At 39.5% G+C, this 17,138-nt stretch overlaps 1 protein-coding gene across 2 annotated transcripts in view; it reads left to right on the top strand.

Annotated features, from left to right (window-relative positions):
• The window catches only part of PLCB1 (phospholipase C beta 1), a 724,287-nt gene that overhangs the window by 592,015 nt on the left and 115,134 nt on the right, over nt 1-17,138 (top strand). For both annotated transcript variants that reach the window (XM_074406258.1, XM_074406259.1), the window contains exons 24-25: nt 11,009-11,141; nt 15,008-15,061. In XM_074406258.1, the coding sequence (XP_074262359.1) occupies nt 11,009-11,141; nt 15,008-15,061 (187 nt within the window). The remainder of the gene's footprint in view (nt 1-11,008; nt 11,142-15,007; nt 15,062-17,138) is intronic.

Here is a 17,138-nt window from a genome sequence, read left to right as displayed (position 1 = left end):
CTCCTACCTCAGCCTCCCAAGTAGCAGGGACTACAGGCACCCACCATCAGGCCCGGCTAATTTTTGTATTTTTTAATAGAGACAGGGTTTCATCATGTTGGTCAGGCTGATCTCAAACTCCTAACCTCGAGTGATCCACCTGCCTCAGCCTCCCAAAGTGCTGGAATTACAGGCTTGAGCAACCACATCTGGTCTCTATGCACATTTTAAAAAATATTTTTAAATATTTTACAGACCGAATAATGTTATTACAGAGATGCCTAGTGAAATATCACAATAGTTTTTTTTCTTTTCTATTTGTAAAATACTTGGAAAAAGTAAATAATGCATTTATTAGGAAATATGTGATAATAATGCAAAAATGCAATATTTGAACTTTTTTTAATGTTAGAGAAGTAAAAACAATATAATGAGCATTTACTGAGTGCTTACTATGTATCTGGCACTATATTGAACCCTTTATTTTGTTTTTCTTTTATCAAGACAGAGTCTCAATATGTTGCCCAAGCTGGTCTTCAACTCTCAACTCAAGCAATCCTCTCCCTTCCACCTCCCAAAGCACTGAGATTCTAGGGGTGATTCACCATGTCTGGCCGTGAAGCTTTTACTGTATTTAGTCACTTAAGTCTTAAAACATCTAGATGTCCTAATTACCATTATTTCCATTTAACAAATGAAGAAACTAAGGCACTGAGGAGTTAAATTTCTTGCCCTATACCACGCAATCAGTAAAGAAAGGAGTTAGGACTGAAACTCAGGCAATCTGGTTCTACAACTCATGTTCCACATCAGCATTTCTCCACATTAAGTGTGAAGACCAGGACATCATGATAAAATGCTGATCCTGATTCACTGGGTCTTAGGTAGGGCCTGGGACTCAGCCTCTCTAATAAGCCCCCAAGTGATGGGATACTGCTGGTCTTCAGAGCACAGTTTGATAGGCATCTTCACCACACAAACACGCACTGCCTCTATAACAAAGCTGTAATTATCTGGTAACCTTTAGCAGGATGGGCCATTCATTCATCTTTCTGTCCTCCATAGCAGGATATGAATGAATGAACATAGGATACGAGAACTTTACCTTAAATAGTAACATTCTTTAATTGACTTTTTAGTTTAATGTCAAGAATTCCCCCCCCACCCCCGCTCCCTGCCCCGCCCTTTAATCACTGGATGTTGTCAGAATTTATTCTTCAGAATGTTAGGTTTCTGAATCAAACAGAACCCTTTGTGGGTTCTATTTGATTGGTTTGTGCATTGGCTGGCTGAAATACATATCCCCCAACTTGAAAGTTACAAAAGCTGTATTCATATACCAAGCATTCATTTCCATACTTGGGAAAGTATGCTAAGACAGAGTACCTGACACTGCAAACCTTACCCAGCCCTCAGGGCCAAAACTCTTCACAAGAATTCCCAACATCGTCTGTATTTGCACCTGCAAGTGAAAGTGTGTGAGTGGTCTTTGTGTAATATTGATGTTGAAAGGAAAAGTTGTTTGGTAATACAGTTTATTTATTCCTAAGGGCCTACTTTTTATATTGTCTAACTCACGTGTTCTTGTGAGTGAGCTGAAATTTATCTAAAATTGTTTGTAAATATTAGCTGGGTGTGCTAACACACTCTGTAGTCCCAGCTTCTTGGAAGCCTGAGGCAGGAGAGTTGCTTGAGTCTAGAAGACAAAAGCTGCAATGCACTACTGCACCCTAGCCTGGGTGACAGAGACCATGTCTCTTAAAAATAAATAAAATTATTTGTAAATATTTTTCAATTCAGTGTATGGTCCCAATTTGATTAGTTGAATAATGATATGAATTTCACCAATAAAATAACCTGACATCAAAACAATCCAAGGTAGTATTTTCATAAGGTTACAACATTTTACCCAAGGCCTTGGATACCATTTAATTATTCAAAACTTAAGCTCAATATTTCATCCACAGTTTAAGAACTTGACGCTAAAATCAAGGATGAGGTTTACAGCTCATTTTGGATTCTCTTTAAACAAAATTCTCCTCCATCAAATCTTCCCCCTCAAACGATAAATAAGCAAGATATTAACTGATAGAAACGATAGTTTATCAAAATCCCTGAACTTTAAAGCATCCAATACAGTTAAAAAAAAGTTTTCCTTATAGGTCCTAACTAAGAAAAACATAGTAATCCCCATTTTTAGAGAAGGGAACGATTGCTCATTATGGTAGCGTGATTTGGTGCCATCAATGGCCGTAAGTTGAAGAACTAGGGTCTTTTTAAATAAGCATCAAGAAAAGACCATTTATTCACTTGAATTGAAACTAGTCAATGATTGGTTCAATTCGACTGCTTTTGCAAATATCCTCCATAACAATTTCTAAAATTTCAATGGATTCTAATGAGGGGCTTTGGGTTCACCTGCCTAAAATAGGGATGAATACATTAACTTAAATATCCATGTCATGCCCAACTATAAGAACATGGCTCTCAGTTAATAATGAAGTTTTTCATTCTGCTTTAGCACAGGACTTCTCAAATTTTAATGTGCATACAGGAGTAAGAAATAGGCGAGGTGTAGGTCAAAGGATGCAAAACAGGATATCTGTAGGATTAACACTTAAAAAAAGTCTAACGTACAGTATGAGGACTGTAATTAACATTCGTGTATCATAGTCAGAATTTTTGCTAAATGGATAGATTATAGCTGTTCTCCCCACAGGGGGAACAAAATGGGTAACTATGTGAGATGAAGGATATGTCTGTTTGTTCCCTTATAGTAACCATTTTACTTATAATATGTTGTATGCCTTGAATATACACAATAAAATTTATTTTTTTAAACATACATACAGATCACTTGAGAATCTTGTTACAATGCAGATTCAGATTCAATGCGTCTGGCATGGGTCACAAAACGCTGCCTATTTAACAAGCTTCCAGGTGATGCTGATGGCTCATGGACCATATTTAGAGTAGCAGGGCTCTCACACTTTAGTATGTGCCAGAGTCACCCAGATGGCTTCCTAAAACACAGATTAATGGGCCTCATAGCCAAAGTTTCTGATTCAGTAGTTCTGGGGTGGACCCAAGAACTTGCATCTCTAACAATTTGCAGTGAAGCTGATGCTGGTCTAGAGACCACATATTAAGAACTGCTGTGTTGAAGTCCTGTATCTGTCTCTTTCAAGTGTGTGGCTCTCCCCAGATGAAACCCATTAATTCCATCCACTCTATAAATGCCAGCTTAATCACAGAAACCTGGGAAGGGCTCCAGGGGACATTTTTTTTTTTTCTGGGAATTATCCAGAATTTGTCCTGCGATGATTGACCATAGCCTTTGCCAAATGATTTGACTTAATTAATTTCAAAGATATACTTCCACAAAATTAACGTAAAGAGTTGTTGGACTTCTACCTAACTACCAAGAATTCATTCCTTCTGATTTCTTTGAAAACTGTATCAAAACACTTCTAAGAAATTAAAGTTGGTACATTAAAGTTTATCTATGTAATACATATAAAAGGGTCAGTGGAGCTTTGTTCTTTTACACTTTGGTAGCTTTCTGAATAAGCTGCTGTTATTAATCATTAAATACAAACTTACTACAGACAGCAGAAAGCAGCATCTTCACTCTTTTCATTCATTGATTTATTCATTTATTCAAATTTTTTTAAATTTCAGCATAACATTTAGGTGGTTCTTTACTTTCAGGACTTTGCCATTAATAGGATAGCTATTTATTGTGTACCAGCAGGAAACAAGATGTGAATTCATTCATTCATTCAATATATTAAAACAACAACAACTATGTGTCGCTCACTCTGATGGCCTTTATATAGGTAATGCTGAGGAAAATTAGATACTCTACGGCCCTTACAACTTGGAGGAAGAGAGTGACATTAATAAAATTTATATATCTATATGTAAAATTGCAGCTGTTACCGATGTTCAACAAAATAATACCATGTGAGTGCTGACGATTCCTTTATAAGATGATGCAGCCATGCTGTGTCAAGATTCACTTGAATCTGTGTTCCAGTTACTGCTGGAAGATCTTGCTGGACATTAACTGTGCAAAATACCAAAAGTACTTTACTCAGTGTTAATGAAGAAGCTCAAAATCAGGCATCCCCAAACTTTTTTACACAGGGGGCCAGTTCACTGTCCCTCAGACCGTTGGAGGGCCGCCACATACTGTGCTCCTCTCACCACCAATGAAAGAGGCGCCCCTTCCTGAAGTGTGGTGGGGAGGGGACTGGATAAATGGCCTCAGGGGGCCGCATGCGGTTCACGGGCCATAGTTTGGGGACGCCTGCCTGAAATACTGGAGTCAACAGATGACTTTATCTGGCTCATTAAAGCTGTCTCTTGCTTCTAACTCACCCTGGCAGACTCTTCAAAATTAGGAGTTTTGACATATTATGAAAAATTCTAAGCTAACATTGAAAGAGCTGTACAAGGAACACCTATATATCAGCCACCTGGATTGCATAATTAACATTTTGATGCATTCACTTGATCACATATAAATCCCTCTATCCCTTTATCAATCCATGTTGGTTCAATATGATACATTTTAAAATAGGTTGCATACATCAGTATACTTCACTCCTAAACACTTGGGAGTGCATAAAGCAGGACACAGCTTTTAAGAATGATTCTTGATTTCTTAGAAATATGCGGCAGATACATTATCTAATTTCATTCAACTAATAGAAATTTAAGATACAAATTGTACACATTTGAAGAAGCTCCTCCTTAAGGGAAAGGCTGGCTCTAACAAAGCCACTTTCTGACCATGTATGTCCTGAGTGGAATGGATTTCTGCATGATGAAATTATGAGACTCACCCATAATATGCTGGAAAAAACTGATGACCTTGCCCCTTATCCATGTGGTGCCCATCCAAAGCAAGAAGCTGTCATCCTAACCAGCTACATGGAAGGAACTGCACTCTTTAGATGACTCAGACAAGGAAAGCATAGTCCCACCTCTAATAGCCTAGTCACACATCTGATATTTAAAAGACCCTTTACCTACCATGTTAACCATTCAGTGAAATCCTCCAAATCCTCTACTGCTTAATCATCAGATCAAATATTAAATGCCTAGGATGGAAATCTTTTCAGCCAGCACATCAAATGGCTTTTCCTCCTTCTATAAACTTATAAAAATGATCTTTTCGGTTACCCTTTTACTGGTTCACCTGTATTCTATTTTCAAAGCCGTTCTGTTTATTTTGAAGAAAAAGATATCGCAATGATTTCGTTTGGCCAGTAGATGGCAGGAACTTACTTCTGTGGTTCATTCTGCATTTTCTTTTCTTTTTTTTTCACTACCCCCAGCTAAGCAAAATCTAGTTAATCCACCTGAAGTACTACTACTTTCTGAACTTTCTTTCCTTGATATTTGCTTAATTGATATATAAGTCTTTGAATTAAATTAACAAAACTGACATTGCTAGTTTCTGTTTCTATCACAATTTCCAGTACCAGGTTTTTATTCACTCATAAAAACAAATAATGGGGGAGAAATAAAGCATCGACTTCTGCTGATTCTCTTGAGTGGAATAAGGAATTTGGTTTTTGCACCTTGGCTTACAGATCAATGTAGTGGGAATTATTTGATCTTTCAATCATAATATCAGAAAGTTCAATTTTAGTATTGTACTCCTATAGGTGCTTTTTTCATTTTTCAGCCGTTGTTTTGCTTATTTAACTTTGTATATACAAATGCCTTTTTAGTGCAACAGGGTAGTTTTTTGAGAATTATGTTTACGTGTAAACATCTGTATCTCAGCAGCAAGTTATTATTACAGTTCCTTAGGCTGCTGTTATCATAGAGTGGACTGCTGCAGTAGAAAAATTTAGTCTTTAGCATATAGTACATATTCAGATACTCGTTCACAGTTTCCTGTGTGACCTCTGGCAAGTTATATGGCTTTTAATAAAATTTTTAGTAAAGATTTCTAATAACATCTCTTTTTTTTCTTTTTGCTCTATAATGGTACTCTGAGTGTTCCCTACACTGACTGGCTGTGGAAAAGCTGTTGTATATAACAGTGTCTAACCCAGAAAGATCTCAGCCACTTCTAATTGTAGTCTCAATTTGGCAAATGTAGTCAATTAAAATTTGTATCTACTGGTGGGCGGGGGGGGGGGGGGGGGGCAGTGGCTCACGCCTGGGAGGCCGAGACAGGCAAATCACTTGAGGTCCAGAGTTCAAGACCAGCCTGGCCAATATGGTGAAGCCCCGTCTCTACTAAAAATACAAAAATTATCTGGGTATGGTGAGGCACATCTATAATCCCAGCTACTTGGGAGGCTGATGGAGAAGAATCACTTGAACCCCAGAGGCAGAGGTTGCAATGAGCCAAGATCACACCACTGCACTTCAGCCTGTGTGACAAACCGAGGCTCTGTCTCAAAAAAAAAAAAAAAAAAAAAAAAAAAAAAAAGTATCTACAGCCCTTAGCAAAAAAGTTTAGACATCAGTCACATGTAGTTGTTATTATAGAATCTTACTTAACTCAGGTGTCCCCAACCAGTACTGGTCCATAGCCTGTTAGGAACTGGGCCGCACAGCAGGAAGTAAGTAGCAGATGGGCAAGGAGCAAAGCTTCCTCTGCATTTACAGCTGCTCCCCATCACTCACATTGCCCCCTGAGCTCCGCCTCCTGTCAGGTCAGCTGCAGCATTAGATTCTTTTTTTTTTTTTTTTTTTTTTTTTTTTGAGACGGAGTTTTGCCCTTGTTACCCAGGCTGGAGTGCAATGGCGCTATCTTGGCTCACCGCAACCTCCGCCTCCTGGGCTCAGGCAATTCTCCTGCCTCAGCCTCCTGAGTAGCTGGGATTACAGGCACGCGCCACCATGCCCAGCTAATTTTTTGCACTTTTAGTAGAGACGGGGTTTCACCATGTTGACCAGGATGGTCTCGATCTCTCGACCTCGTGATCCACCCGCCTTGGCCTCCCAAAGTGCTGGGATTACAGGCTTGAGCCACCGCGCCCGGCAGCATTAGATTCTTATAGGAGTGCAAACCCTATAGGGAACTGCACATGCAAGGGATCTAGGTTGCGTGCTCCTTATGAAAATCTAATGGGTGATGATCTATGACTGTCTCCCATCACCCCAAAATGGGACGATCTAATTGCAAGAAAACAAGCTCAGGGCTCTCACTGATTCTACATTATGGTGAGTTGTGTAATTATTTCATGATATATTCCAATGTAATCATAATAGAAATAAAGTGCACAATAAATATATGCTCTTGAATCATCCCAAAACTATCACCCCCATAAGTCTCTCTCCCCTCTGGTCCATGAAAAAATTATCTTTTATGAAACTGGTCCTTGGTGCCAGTAAGGTTGGGAACTGCTGACTTAACTCGTATATAATATTTGTCTTCAGAAAACCATAAGAGGCACCTGGCAAAAGTCAGACTATGCAAGGATCTCCAAATTCCTTAGCCCAGCATTTAACTCCTCCTTACCGACCCTCTTCTCTATGTCTTTGCTTGACCCCTGGGGCAAGAAGGTGACAAGCTGTGGGCTGCAGACTAGTTGGCTCCTGGCCCACTCAGTTCCTAGCACAGCCCTGTCCCTTCAGCATTGCTAAGGATGCATGGCTCACTCTTGCCTCATCTCAGAATTCCAGGCAACCTCTGCCACTCCTGGCAGAGGGTACAGAGTGGCAGCTTCTGGGCCAAATGCAATCTGAAGGTATGCTCTGTTTGGCCTCTCAGTGATTGGAAACTGGGAGAATTCGCTCAAAAATTTAGTTTTTCAGTTTTTTTTCAAAACCTGGGCAAAATAGTCTAAAAATGAACAACAGCAGCCACCCCATTGACAGCCTCTCTCCCTGCTCTGGACATGACCTCTCTTAGCCCTATTGCATTAAATCTGGTCAACTTCACTGGTTTCTATCATTTCCATTAACTCCCCATTATTCTACAGTGTGAATAGTATCCCTGGGGGTTGTGTCCCTAGAGTGACGCAGTCCACTCTATATGAAGACATCTCCAGGTGTGACTCCTGGACAAAGCATTTCTCCAAAACCTAATTCAAAGTCGAGCACCAACCCTTGGTGACCCCTTCATCCTCAATTGCAACCGTAAAGTATTTGCCTGAATGTTTACATGACATCTGCTTTTCAAAAATATCTTTGATTTTATACATTACGTCCCTTTTTGGAAGGTGGAACCTTTGTCTCACATGCCCTTGATTAGCAGAGATTTATTTTTTCCTTTACTTGACTCAAATTGACAACTGAACTTGGTTTCCCAAGGGCATACAGCTACATGGAGTCTCTGAAAACCTGATGCAAAGCTAAAAATAAACTTGTTGGATCCAGTTTGAATGCACCTCCAGCCTACCACAAGACACTAATGCTAGTTGCCAAGAAAAAAAAAAAAGCCACCATTATTACTTTCACTGAAACTGGTTTTCTCTAACTCCCGTTCTTTTCTCCATCAAAATTTTCTTTTTCTCTATCCTTTCTTGGAGGGCTAATTTTAGTCAGCTGTCACATTGAGAAGAATCTGGTTCATTCCCCACATGGTTTTAGAAACCAACTTGGATATAGTGGGGAAGGTCAGATCCCCATGGAACAGGGATATTTTCCTACCTTGTTTCTAAAGCAGCTGAGTGTGGTAACCATAGGTACCCTCTTCAGCTGGGAGGCCAGGAAAGCATTGTTACCCCTGCTGTATTTAAACCAAAGAACCACCCACCGTGGGTGTATAGGCCCCATGTAGTCAAATCTAGTTTTTCAAGGGAAGCAAGAAATCCATTGTTTCAATATAAAATCACATTAATTAAAAGATTTGGCAGCATTGGTTGAGCCAGAGAAAATGCATCCATGCACTCCATTGGGACCATGAGCTTCCAGTTTGCAATGTCTTGCTGAACCAAACATACACAGTCCTTTCCCTTTGCATATAATTCTAGGGAGAATTTTTCTGATGGGTGTAACTGAACAGTGTGACCATACCAGCACTTACCCATCAGAAGCAGCCATTTTTCAAAAGAAAGATTCTGCCCTAGTGAGCTATACAGGCTGCCCAGGTTACTTATTTAGGCTCCTGTCTCCCCTAACTGATGTCCAACCATTTCTACTAAGGACTCTTCCAGCACTGAGCTGGCCGTAGTAAGCAAGCAGGGATGATTTGCTGAATTAAAATAAGTTCTGCCATTACTTAATGCAGTTTTGGAAGATGTTTTAAAGATTAATTGGGAAACAGATTAAAGACCACTGGTGACAATCAGTGTCACTATTTTCACTTTTACTTTTTATAAAAATGTTATAGGACAATTTTTCATCTGTAATGACATGCCAAAAATGTTACAATGTTAACTCCAAATGACTTCTGGGAAACTATATTTCCTAATGTATTTTTAAAATATGCTACAAAGTAGAACATTGGGATAATCTCCTTGTCAGTAAAACCTGCCAGGGACTTGGAAGGCAATCCTGATAAAGAGTTACAGAGAATTTAGCACATTGAAAAGCAACATTAAAAGAGTATGTAGGCAATTATTTTATAAGAATCAGCATTTATTCAACAAATACTTTTAAATGTTTACTCTGTATAGGGTATAGTGAATTAGCTGCTGGAGGGTGTTGAGTGAAGATTTCACGTTTCAATGTATTTATTATTGTTATTCATTGGTAATATTGCACAAGCTTAAATGTTTTATTTGTTTTACGTCAACATGAATAACAAACAGATGCTCTCTAAAAGAAAATAATATTATTTAAGAATAGGGCATACTAAATTATGTACATAGGAAGGGAAGAAAGACAAAGGCTTTTGAAGGATAAATGAGGAGGATTACGTAACTGTTTTGAGATGATTATCCTTGGCTGCAAGGATCAATAACAAGAATGACATCAGTCCAAGGTTGGACAGGCAGTTTCTGAGCAGATGTCCTCACTGAAGTATTTTTTGTGTTACGTTGCTGTGGCCTTTGTACCAGGTGATACTTTTGGCAGTCTTTTGTGATAGCTTTTCTTATCAGGCATTTATGTGTGAGAATCTTTTTTTTTTATGACATTCCTGGCTCTTTTTGCCAGGGTTTTGGGGGATTTTGTCATCGTCGTTGTTGTAATGAAAGGGTCTCCATTTGGATTCTGACAACATTATTTAGCATCCACATATTTACTCTGTGCCAGAAACAATTCTAAGCAGTTTATAAACATTATTTAATCATCTAAACAATCTCACAAGATAATATTATGATCCCCAGCACACACATGTCTTCGTCTATAATGATAAAGAAAATTAAGCACTGAAAGTTAAGTGAACGGCCCAAAATCACACTGCTGGTAAATTGCAGGGCCAAAATCTCAACCCAGGCAAGCTGCACTCCAAAATGCATGTTCTTATCCATCACATCAATTAGCTCATTCTGTAAAACAACCCCAAACTTGGAGGCTTAGAACATCAACCAGTTATTCTTTTTCATGCATTATCTGGTCATTATTTGGTCAGCTGGACAGGTCTGCAGATCCAGACCAGACTCACAGACTCAGCTCATCTTAGCCAGGCTCACGCGTGTGTATGTGCTCAGCTGAGGACTGGCTGGTCCAGGACATAAGGATGACTCAGCTCTCCTCCAGAAGAGCTGGATGAGAGACAAGGATGACTCAGGTCTCTCATCCTCTATTGCTATAACAGGGTCCTGAGAAACAGTGGAAAAGTTTGCAAGGGCCTTTTGTATCAAGTTTACTACCCCCTCATTGACCCAAGTAAATCCCATGGTCTGGTCCAGAGTCACTGTGGAAGGACACCACCAACGGGCATAGACATAGGTTGGTGTAAAAATTGGAGACTTTGATACAATTAATCTCCCATATTCATGGCTCAACACTCTGCTATTTTAACCCTGATTTCCAGGCAGTATCAAATTTGGTATTTCCAACTCCAAAAGAATTGTCAAGATGCTGCAAAATATAGCCTTGTTGATTTAGGAAGGCAAGAAAAGACTAAAAAGAAATGTGGAAAATGAAAGGATGTTTATAATTTTAGGCTGATCCTGGAGAAACACCATCAGAGGCTCCAAGTGAAGCAAGGACGACTCCAGCAGAAAATGGGGTGAATCACACTACATCCCTGACACCCAAGCCACCCTCCCAGGCTCTCCACAGCCAGCCAGCTCCAGGTAAGCCATCTGGAAAGAGCTGGACAACATAAGCAAGATCCTTCCATTCATTAGTGCCACTGAAGGAGGCGTGATGTGGGTAGCTAAAGCATCAGGTGAGGAAAGATGCATGGATTTACGAGGTGCTCCATCAATGTGCAATCAATGAATGAAGTCCAGAAGAGATTCATATGTGTTCATCTGACTCTCCAGATAACTTATGAAGCCACAGCAAAAAATCACCCAGATTTCCTGTGTCCTTTTTTAGGGATGAATTATGATCCATCTGCTAGCACAGTTTGAGTAGAGTTCTCCAAGTAGCTTATAAACAATCAGACCTTAGAAGTGCATTCTTGAGGTCAGGCACCATGGTTCACGCCTGTAGTCCCAACACTTTGGGAGGCCAAGGCAGGAGGATCACGAGGTCAGAAGATCGAAACCATCCTGGCGAACAAGGTGAAACTCCATCTCTACTAAAAATACAAAAAAAATCAGCCGGTGGTGGTGGCACATACCTGTAGTCCCAGCTACTCAGGAGGCTGAGGCACGAGAATTGCTTAAACCCAGGATGTGGAGGTTGCAGTAAGCTAACATCGCACCACTGCATTCCAGCCTGAGCAACAGAGCAAGACTCAGTCTCAAAAAAAAAAAAAAAAAAAAAAAAAAAAAAGAAAAGTTCATTCTTAGTCCTGTTTCATTAATTCTTTGCCAAGGGCTCCTTTTCCTCTTTCTCCAGCTTTCTTTTCAACATCCTTGAGTGTCTGCCATGAGCTGGGTGCCGGACACATTGCGAAGCCTTTCACATGGATCATTTCAATTCCCCACCCACCCCATGCCAGGCCCAAAGAGTAGATTCTATCATTGTCCCCATTGTGCAGCTGAATAAGCTGCCATTTTCAGGTGATAAAGCACTTATTGAAGGCCACAGAGCCAGGGAAGAGTATAGTCAGGCCTGACACATTTCCCTGTGATACTAACATTCTTGCTTTTAGCTCCTGTATTCCAACCAAAGCCAGGCTCATGCCTCATTTCTTAAAAAAAAAAAAAAATTCTTTGATCTGTATGCAGCTAACTTTGACATTTAATCTTAGGCAGCTTTATGTAACTCTTCCTGGTGCATATGTCCTGTTTACCCCAGTAGATGGGAGGCTTCCTAGGATAGACTTCAGTGTGATGCTTCCTCTGTACATCAAACGGTGCTGGGGAATGGCATGGACCTGACAATTTCTTGTTCAATTGGTTAATAAAGTAAGTAAAAAGGAACAGAATTTCCTTCCATGAAGGTGTGGAAAGGAGCTCCTTTCTTTGTCATACGAGGTCAGGGCAGCAGTCGATCCAGATCTTTTATTTAGGGTGGAAGGGTATATCTCATGGGGGAGAATGAGAATTTTAAAAGAACAAATTATATTTAATTTCTATCAGACATGCTTGAACTGCTTTTTAAAAGGTTGCTGGCCAGGTGTGGTGGTTCATGCCCATAATCCCAGCACCTTGGGAGGCCAAGGCAAGCGGATGACTTGAAGTCAAGAGTTTGAGACCCGCCTAGCCAACATGGTGAAACCCTGTCTCTACTAAAAATACATGTTAGCCTGATATGGTGGTGCATGCCTGTAGTTTCAGCAACTCAGAAGACTGAGGCAAGAGAATCGCTTGAACCCCAGAGGCTGAGGTTGCAGTGAGCTGAGATCATGCCACTGGACTCTAGCCTGAATGACGGAGCAAGACACCATCTCAAAAAAATTAAAACAAAAAATGCCAATAGTAAGAAGATGACTTAATTATGAACAAGAAGTAAATTTTCAAATAAAGAGTTTTTTATACCAAATACAAACATCTTGAGTGCTTCTGAAATATAAATCTATCATTTAAATATGTGAGTTAATAGTCATGTGTTCCTGAAAGTAAAAGAGAATTTAGTATTTTCACATTTAATTTTTTTTAACTTGATATTTTGGAAAAATTTGACTTACAGAAAACACACACACACACACACACACACACACACACACACACACACACACACATTTTAATTTAAGAGATGGAGTCTCACTCTGTTGCCCAGGCTGGAGTAAAGTGGCACAATGCTGGCTCACTGCAACCTCCACCTCCGAGGTTCAAACAATTCTCCTGCTTTAGCCTCCTGAGTAGCTGGGACTACAGGCATATGCCGCCATGCCTTACTTTTTTTTTTTTTTTTTTTTTTTTTTTTTTTTGGATTTTAGTAGAGATGGGGTTTCACCATGTTGCCCAGGCTGGTCTCAAACTCCTAAGCTCAGGCAATCCACCCGCCTTCCCAAAGTGCTAGGATTACAGACTTGAGCCACCGCACCCGACTAGAAAACAGTTTTTAAATGTCAGAGAATGTATTGCAAAAAGAGCCTTCCTTTCCCCTAAAGTTAACATCTCATGGGATTATGGGGCAGTCATGAAAACCAGAAAATTAACATTGGCACGCTACTCTGACCTGAACTGCACACCTTATTTGGGCTAACCTGCTTTCCACTGATGTCCTTTTACTGTTCAAGATTCCAACGCAGGATCCCGCGTTGTATTTTATTGTCATGGTTCCTTAGTCTGCTTTCATCTATAGTGGTCCCACAATCTTTCCTGTCTTTCATAACCTTGGTACTTTGGAAAAACTCCGGTCAGTTATTTTGTAGAATGTCCCTCAGTTTGGATTGGTAGGGTGTTTCCCCATGGTTAGGTTGAGGGCATGCATTTTGACAAGAGCACCACACAAGTGGTTCTCACCCTTCTCAGTGCATCACATCACAGGTATATGATGTTGCTGGGTCTCCTCACTGATGATGTGAGATCACCTGGTTAAGGTGGTTTCTCCACTGAAAGTTATTTTCCCGTCTTAGATAAATTGGGACAACTCCTGTTCTTCCTTAAACTTTTACTTACTGATTTTAACTTTGCCAATGGATCTGTCCTGCAACAGTTATTACTGCCTAGTGGCCAACATTTGACTTTATTTTCATTTTTGTTTTTTTGAGACAGTTTCATTCTTGTTGCCCAGGCTGGAGTGCAATGATGCAATCTCAGCTCACTGCAACCTCCACCTCCTGGGTTCAAGCGATTCTCCTGCCTCAGCCTCCTGAGTAGCTGGGACTACAGGCATGCACCACCACACCTGGCTAATTTTGTATTTTTAGTAGAGACGGGGTTTTGCCATGCTGTTCGGGCTAGTCTCGAACTCCTGACCTCAGGTGATCCACCACAGCCTCCCAACATTTGACTTTTAAAAGGCCACTTGTCATTCCTGATTTTTCCAGAAGGTGGCAATAGCATTATCTAAACCAAATTTGTTTTGCTTCCAAGTGGGTGTCTTTTCTCTTTTCTCTCCCTATAAATGGAGCATATAATATCACTTTTTTTTTTTTTGAGACAGAGTTTTATTCACCCTGTCCCACAGGCTGGAGTGCAGTGGTACAATCTCAGCCCACTGCAACCTCCACCTCTGGCTTTAAGTGATTCTCCTGCTTCAGCCAACCAAGTAGCTGGGATTACAGGTACCCGCCATCACACTCAGCTAATTTTTGTATTTTTAATAGAGACTGAGTTTCCCCATGTTGTCCAGGCTGGTCTCGAACTCCTGACCTCAAGTGATCCACCTGCCTTGGCCTCCCAAAATGCTGGGATTACAGACATGAGTCACTGCACCTAGCCTAATATCACATTGAATTAGGTTTGTCTCAAAGCTACAAATGAAGACTTTTTAAGAATAATTTTTATAAAGAATTTCTCCCACAATTTGTCATTTCTCTGAAAAGAGATTTAGATTCAAGGCCAAAATGTTTTTGTTTGCTTTATTTGTTTACAGGAAGAACTTTTAAAATTTTAAAAGTTGAAGAAGCCTATTTATTTTATCTTTTATATTACAGGTTCTGTAAAAGCACCTGCCAAAACAGAAGATCTTATTCAAAGTGTCTTAACAGGTAACTGCCACCCTTTCCCCCCATGGAATTAAGCAGCTGAGTATTACACAGTGGAAATATTTAGAGGAGAGGAAATTTTCATTCATATCTGAAAAATAACGTTAATATTTCTTCTTCTAAAAATCTACAGATATACACTCTTAGTTTAGTCTATGTGATATGATATAATCAAAGAGAAGTAGCCATACTTTGTAGTTAGAACCCTACTAGCATAAACATAATGTAGTTTCACAAGATAGCTATTTCACCACCAGAAAAGAGTTTCATGTTGGAAATGTATCTCAGTGAACAGGAATGCCTGTCTTCCCAAATTGCCAACAAACTGTATTTTAGATATGCGGAATATGATCCATTTGTAAGCATAAAATGCACAGTGAACTATGATACAGTTTGGAATTATTTTATATTTGGTTAATCACATAAGCTAATGGAACTAAAATTGGTACAAGCTTTGTGCAGTACAATTAGCAGTATGTAGTGGAATCTTAAAAATATGTATAATACTTGGCTCAGTATACAACAGAAATGTACACACATGTTCACCAAAAGCAGCACCATTGGTAAGGGCCAAATATGGAAACAACCGAATCTCCATCAGCAGTAGGGTAGGTAAATAAATTGTGATAAATTCCCAGCATAGAACAGGAGGCAGCTGCAGGAATAAATAAACTACAGTCACACACAACAACATGGAAAAAACTCAAGCATAATGTGGAGGGAATAAAAGCCAGACACAAAAGAGCACGTTCTGTAGGATTCCATATACATCAACTTCAAAGACAAAACTAATTCATGTTATAGAAACCTAGATTTGAAATATACTTCCTGGGAAGCAGGGACCAAAAAGGAAGGCTTCTAGGATGCTGGTAGAATTTTTGTTTTGACCTGAGTGATAGATATTGAGGCTTTATTGGCTTCGGGAAAATTTACAAGGCTATACATTTATGATTTATGTACTTTGATGTGTGTATTTGTATCTCATCAAGAAATGCATAAAATATGCATAGAAAAATTACTTGAGGAAAGTATTAAAAGAAAACAAAACGTGGGGTTTTTTTTGTTTGTTTTTGAAATGGAGTCTCGCTCTGTCACCCAGGCTAAAGAGCAGTGGCACAATCTCAGTTTACTACAACTTTTGCCTCCAAGGTTCAAGTGATTCTCCTGCCTCAGCCTCCCAAGTAGCTGGGACGACAAGCGCATGCCACCACGCCTGGCTAATTTTTGCATTTTTAGTAGAGATGGGGTTTTGCCGTGTTGGCCAGGCTGGTCTCAAACTCCTGACCTCAGGTGATCCACCCACTTTGGCCACCCAAAATGTTGGGATTACAGGTGTCAGCCACTGCACCCAGCCCAACAAAACATGTTTTTAAAAGATTTACTTTCATGGGGAACAATACTATATTAATGCATAAAGCAAGAGACAGAAGTGTTCCCAGAACATGATTTCAATGTTATTTAAAAGTATGTAAATGAATGGCCAAAAGGCAATGGTCTGTACAATACACTAGCTGTGATTATCTATTGGTGGCTTATTTATAAATGATACTTGTGTCTTTATGTAAGTGGACATTACCTTTATACTTAAGAGCATATTCTAAGGAACAGCCTCTCATCTACAGACTTTTTAAATATAATAATTTATGTGGATTACTTTCTAATCACAGGTTAGAACATCTAGAGCTTTATTTCCAAACTGCCTATAGCTGATATACTGTAAACCACTTTTAAAGAAATAGAATTGAATCTACCACCAAGAATGGAGCAATTCCTTGGGATTATAAATTCTTAATGTAATACCTTAATATGCAACCATAATGAGTCAATTTGGGCCTGAGGGAAAGAAACCATTAAATAAGTGTACCTGGTTTTCTCCACAGCCTCATTCTCAAAAGAAATACAATGTCAGGAGAATAGACACAGTATAAGAAAAGGAAACATATTTCTACTGCTTAAAGACATTAACATTTAAGAACATAAATTATTATTCTAGTTTCGATGTTTATTCACTAGATATCTTATTTCCTATTCAGGTCTCTTGTTATTCATAGCATATATTATTTCTGAATCTCTTGATAGT

This window comes from Saimiri boliviensis, chromosome 9 (assembly GCF_048565385.1).
Source record: "Saimiri boliviensis isolate mSaiBol1 chromosome 9, mSaiBol1.pri, whole genome shotgun sequence".
In the NCBI taxonomy this organism is placed as follows: Eukaryota; Metazoa; Chordata; class Mammalia; order Primates; family Cebidae; genus Saimiri; species Saimiri boliviensis.
This window is presented reverse-complemented; position numbering and strand designations above follow the sequence as displayed.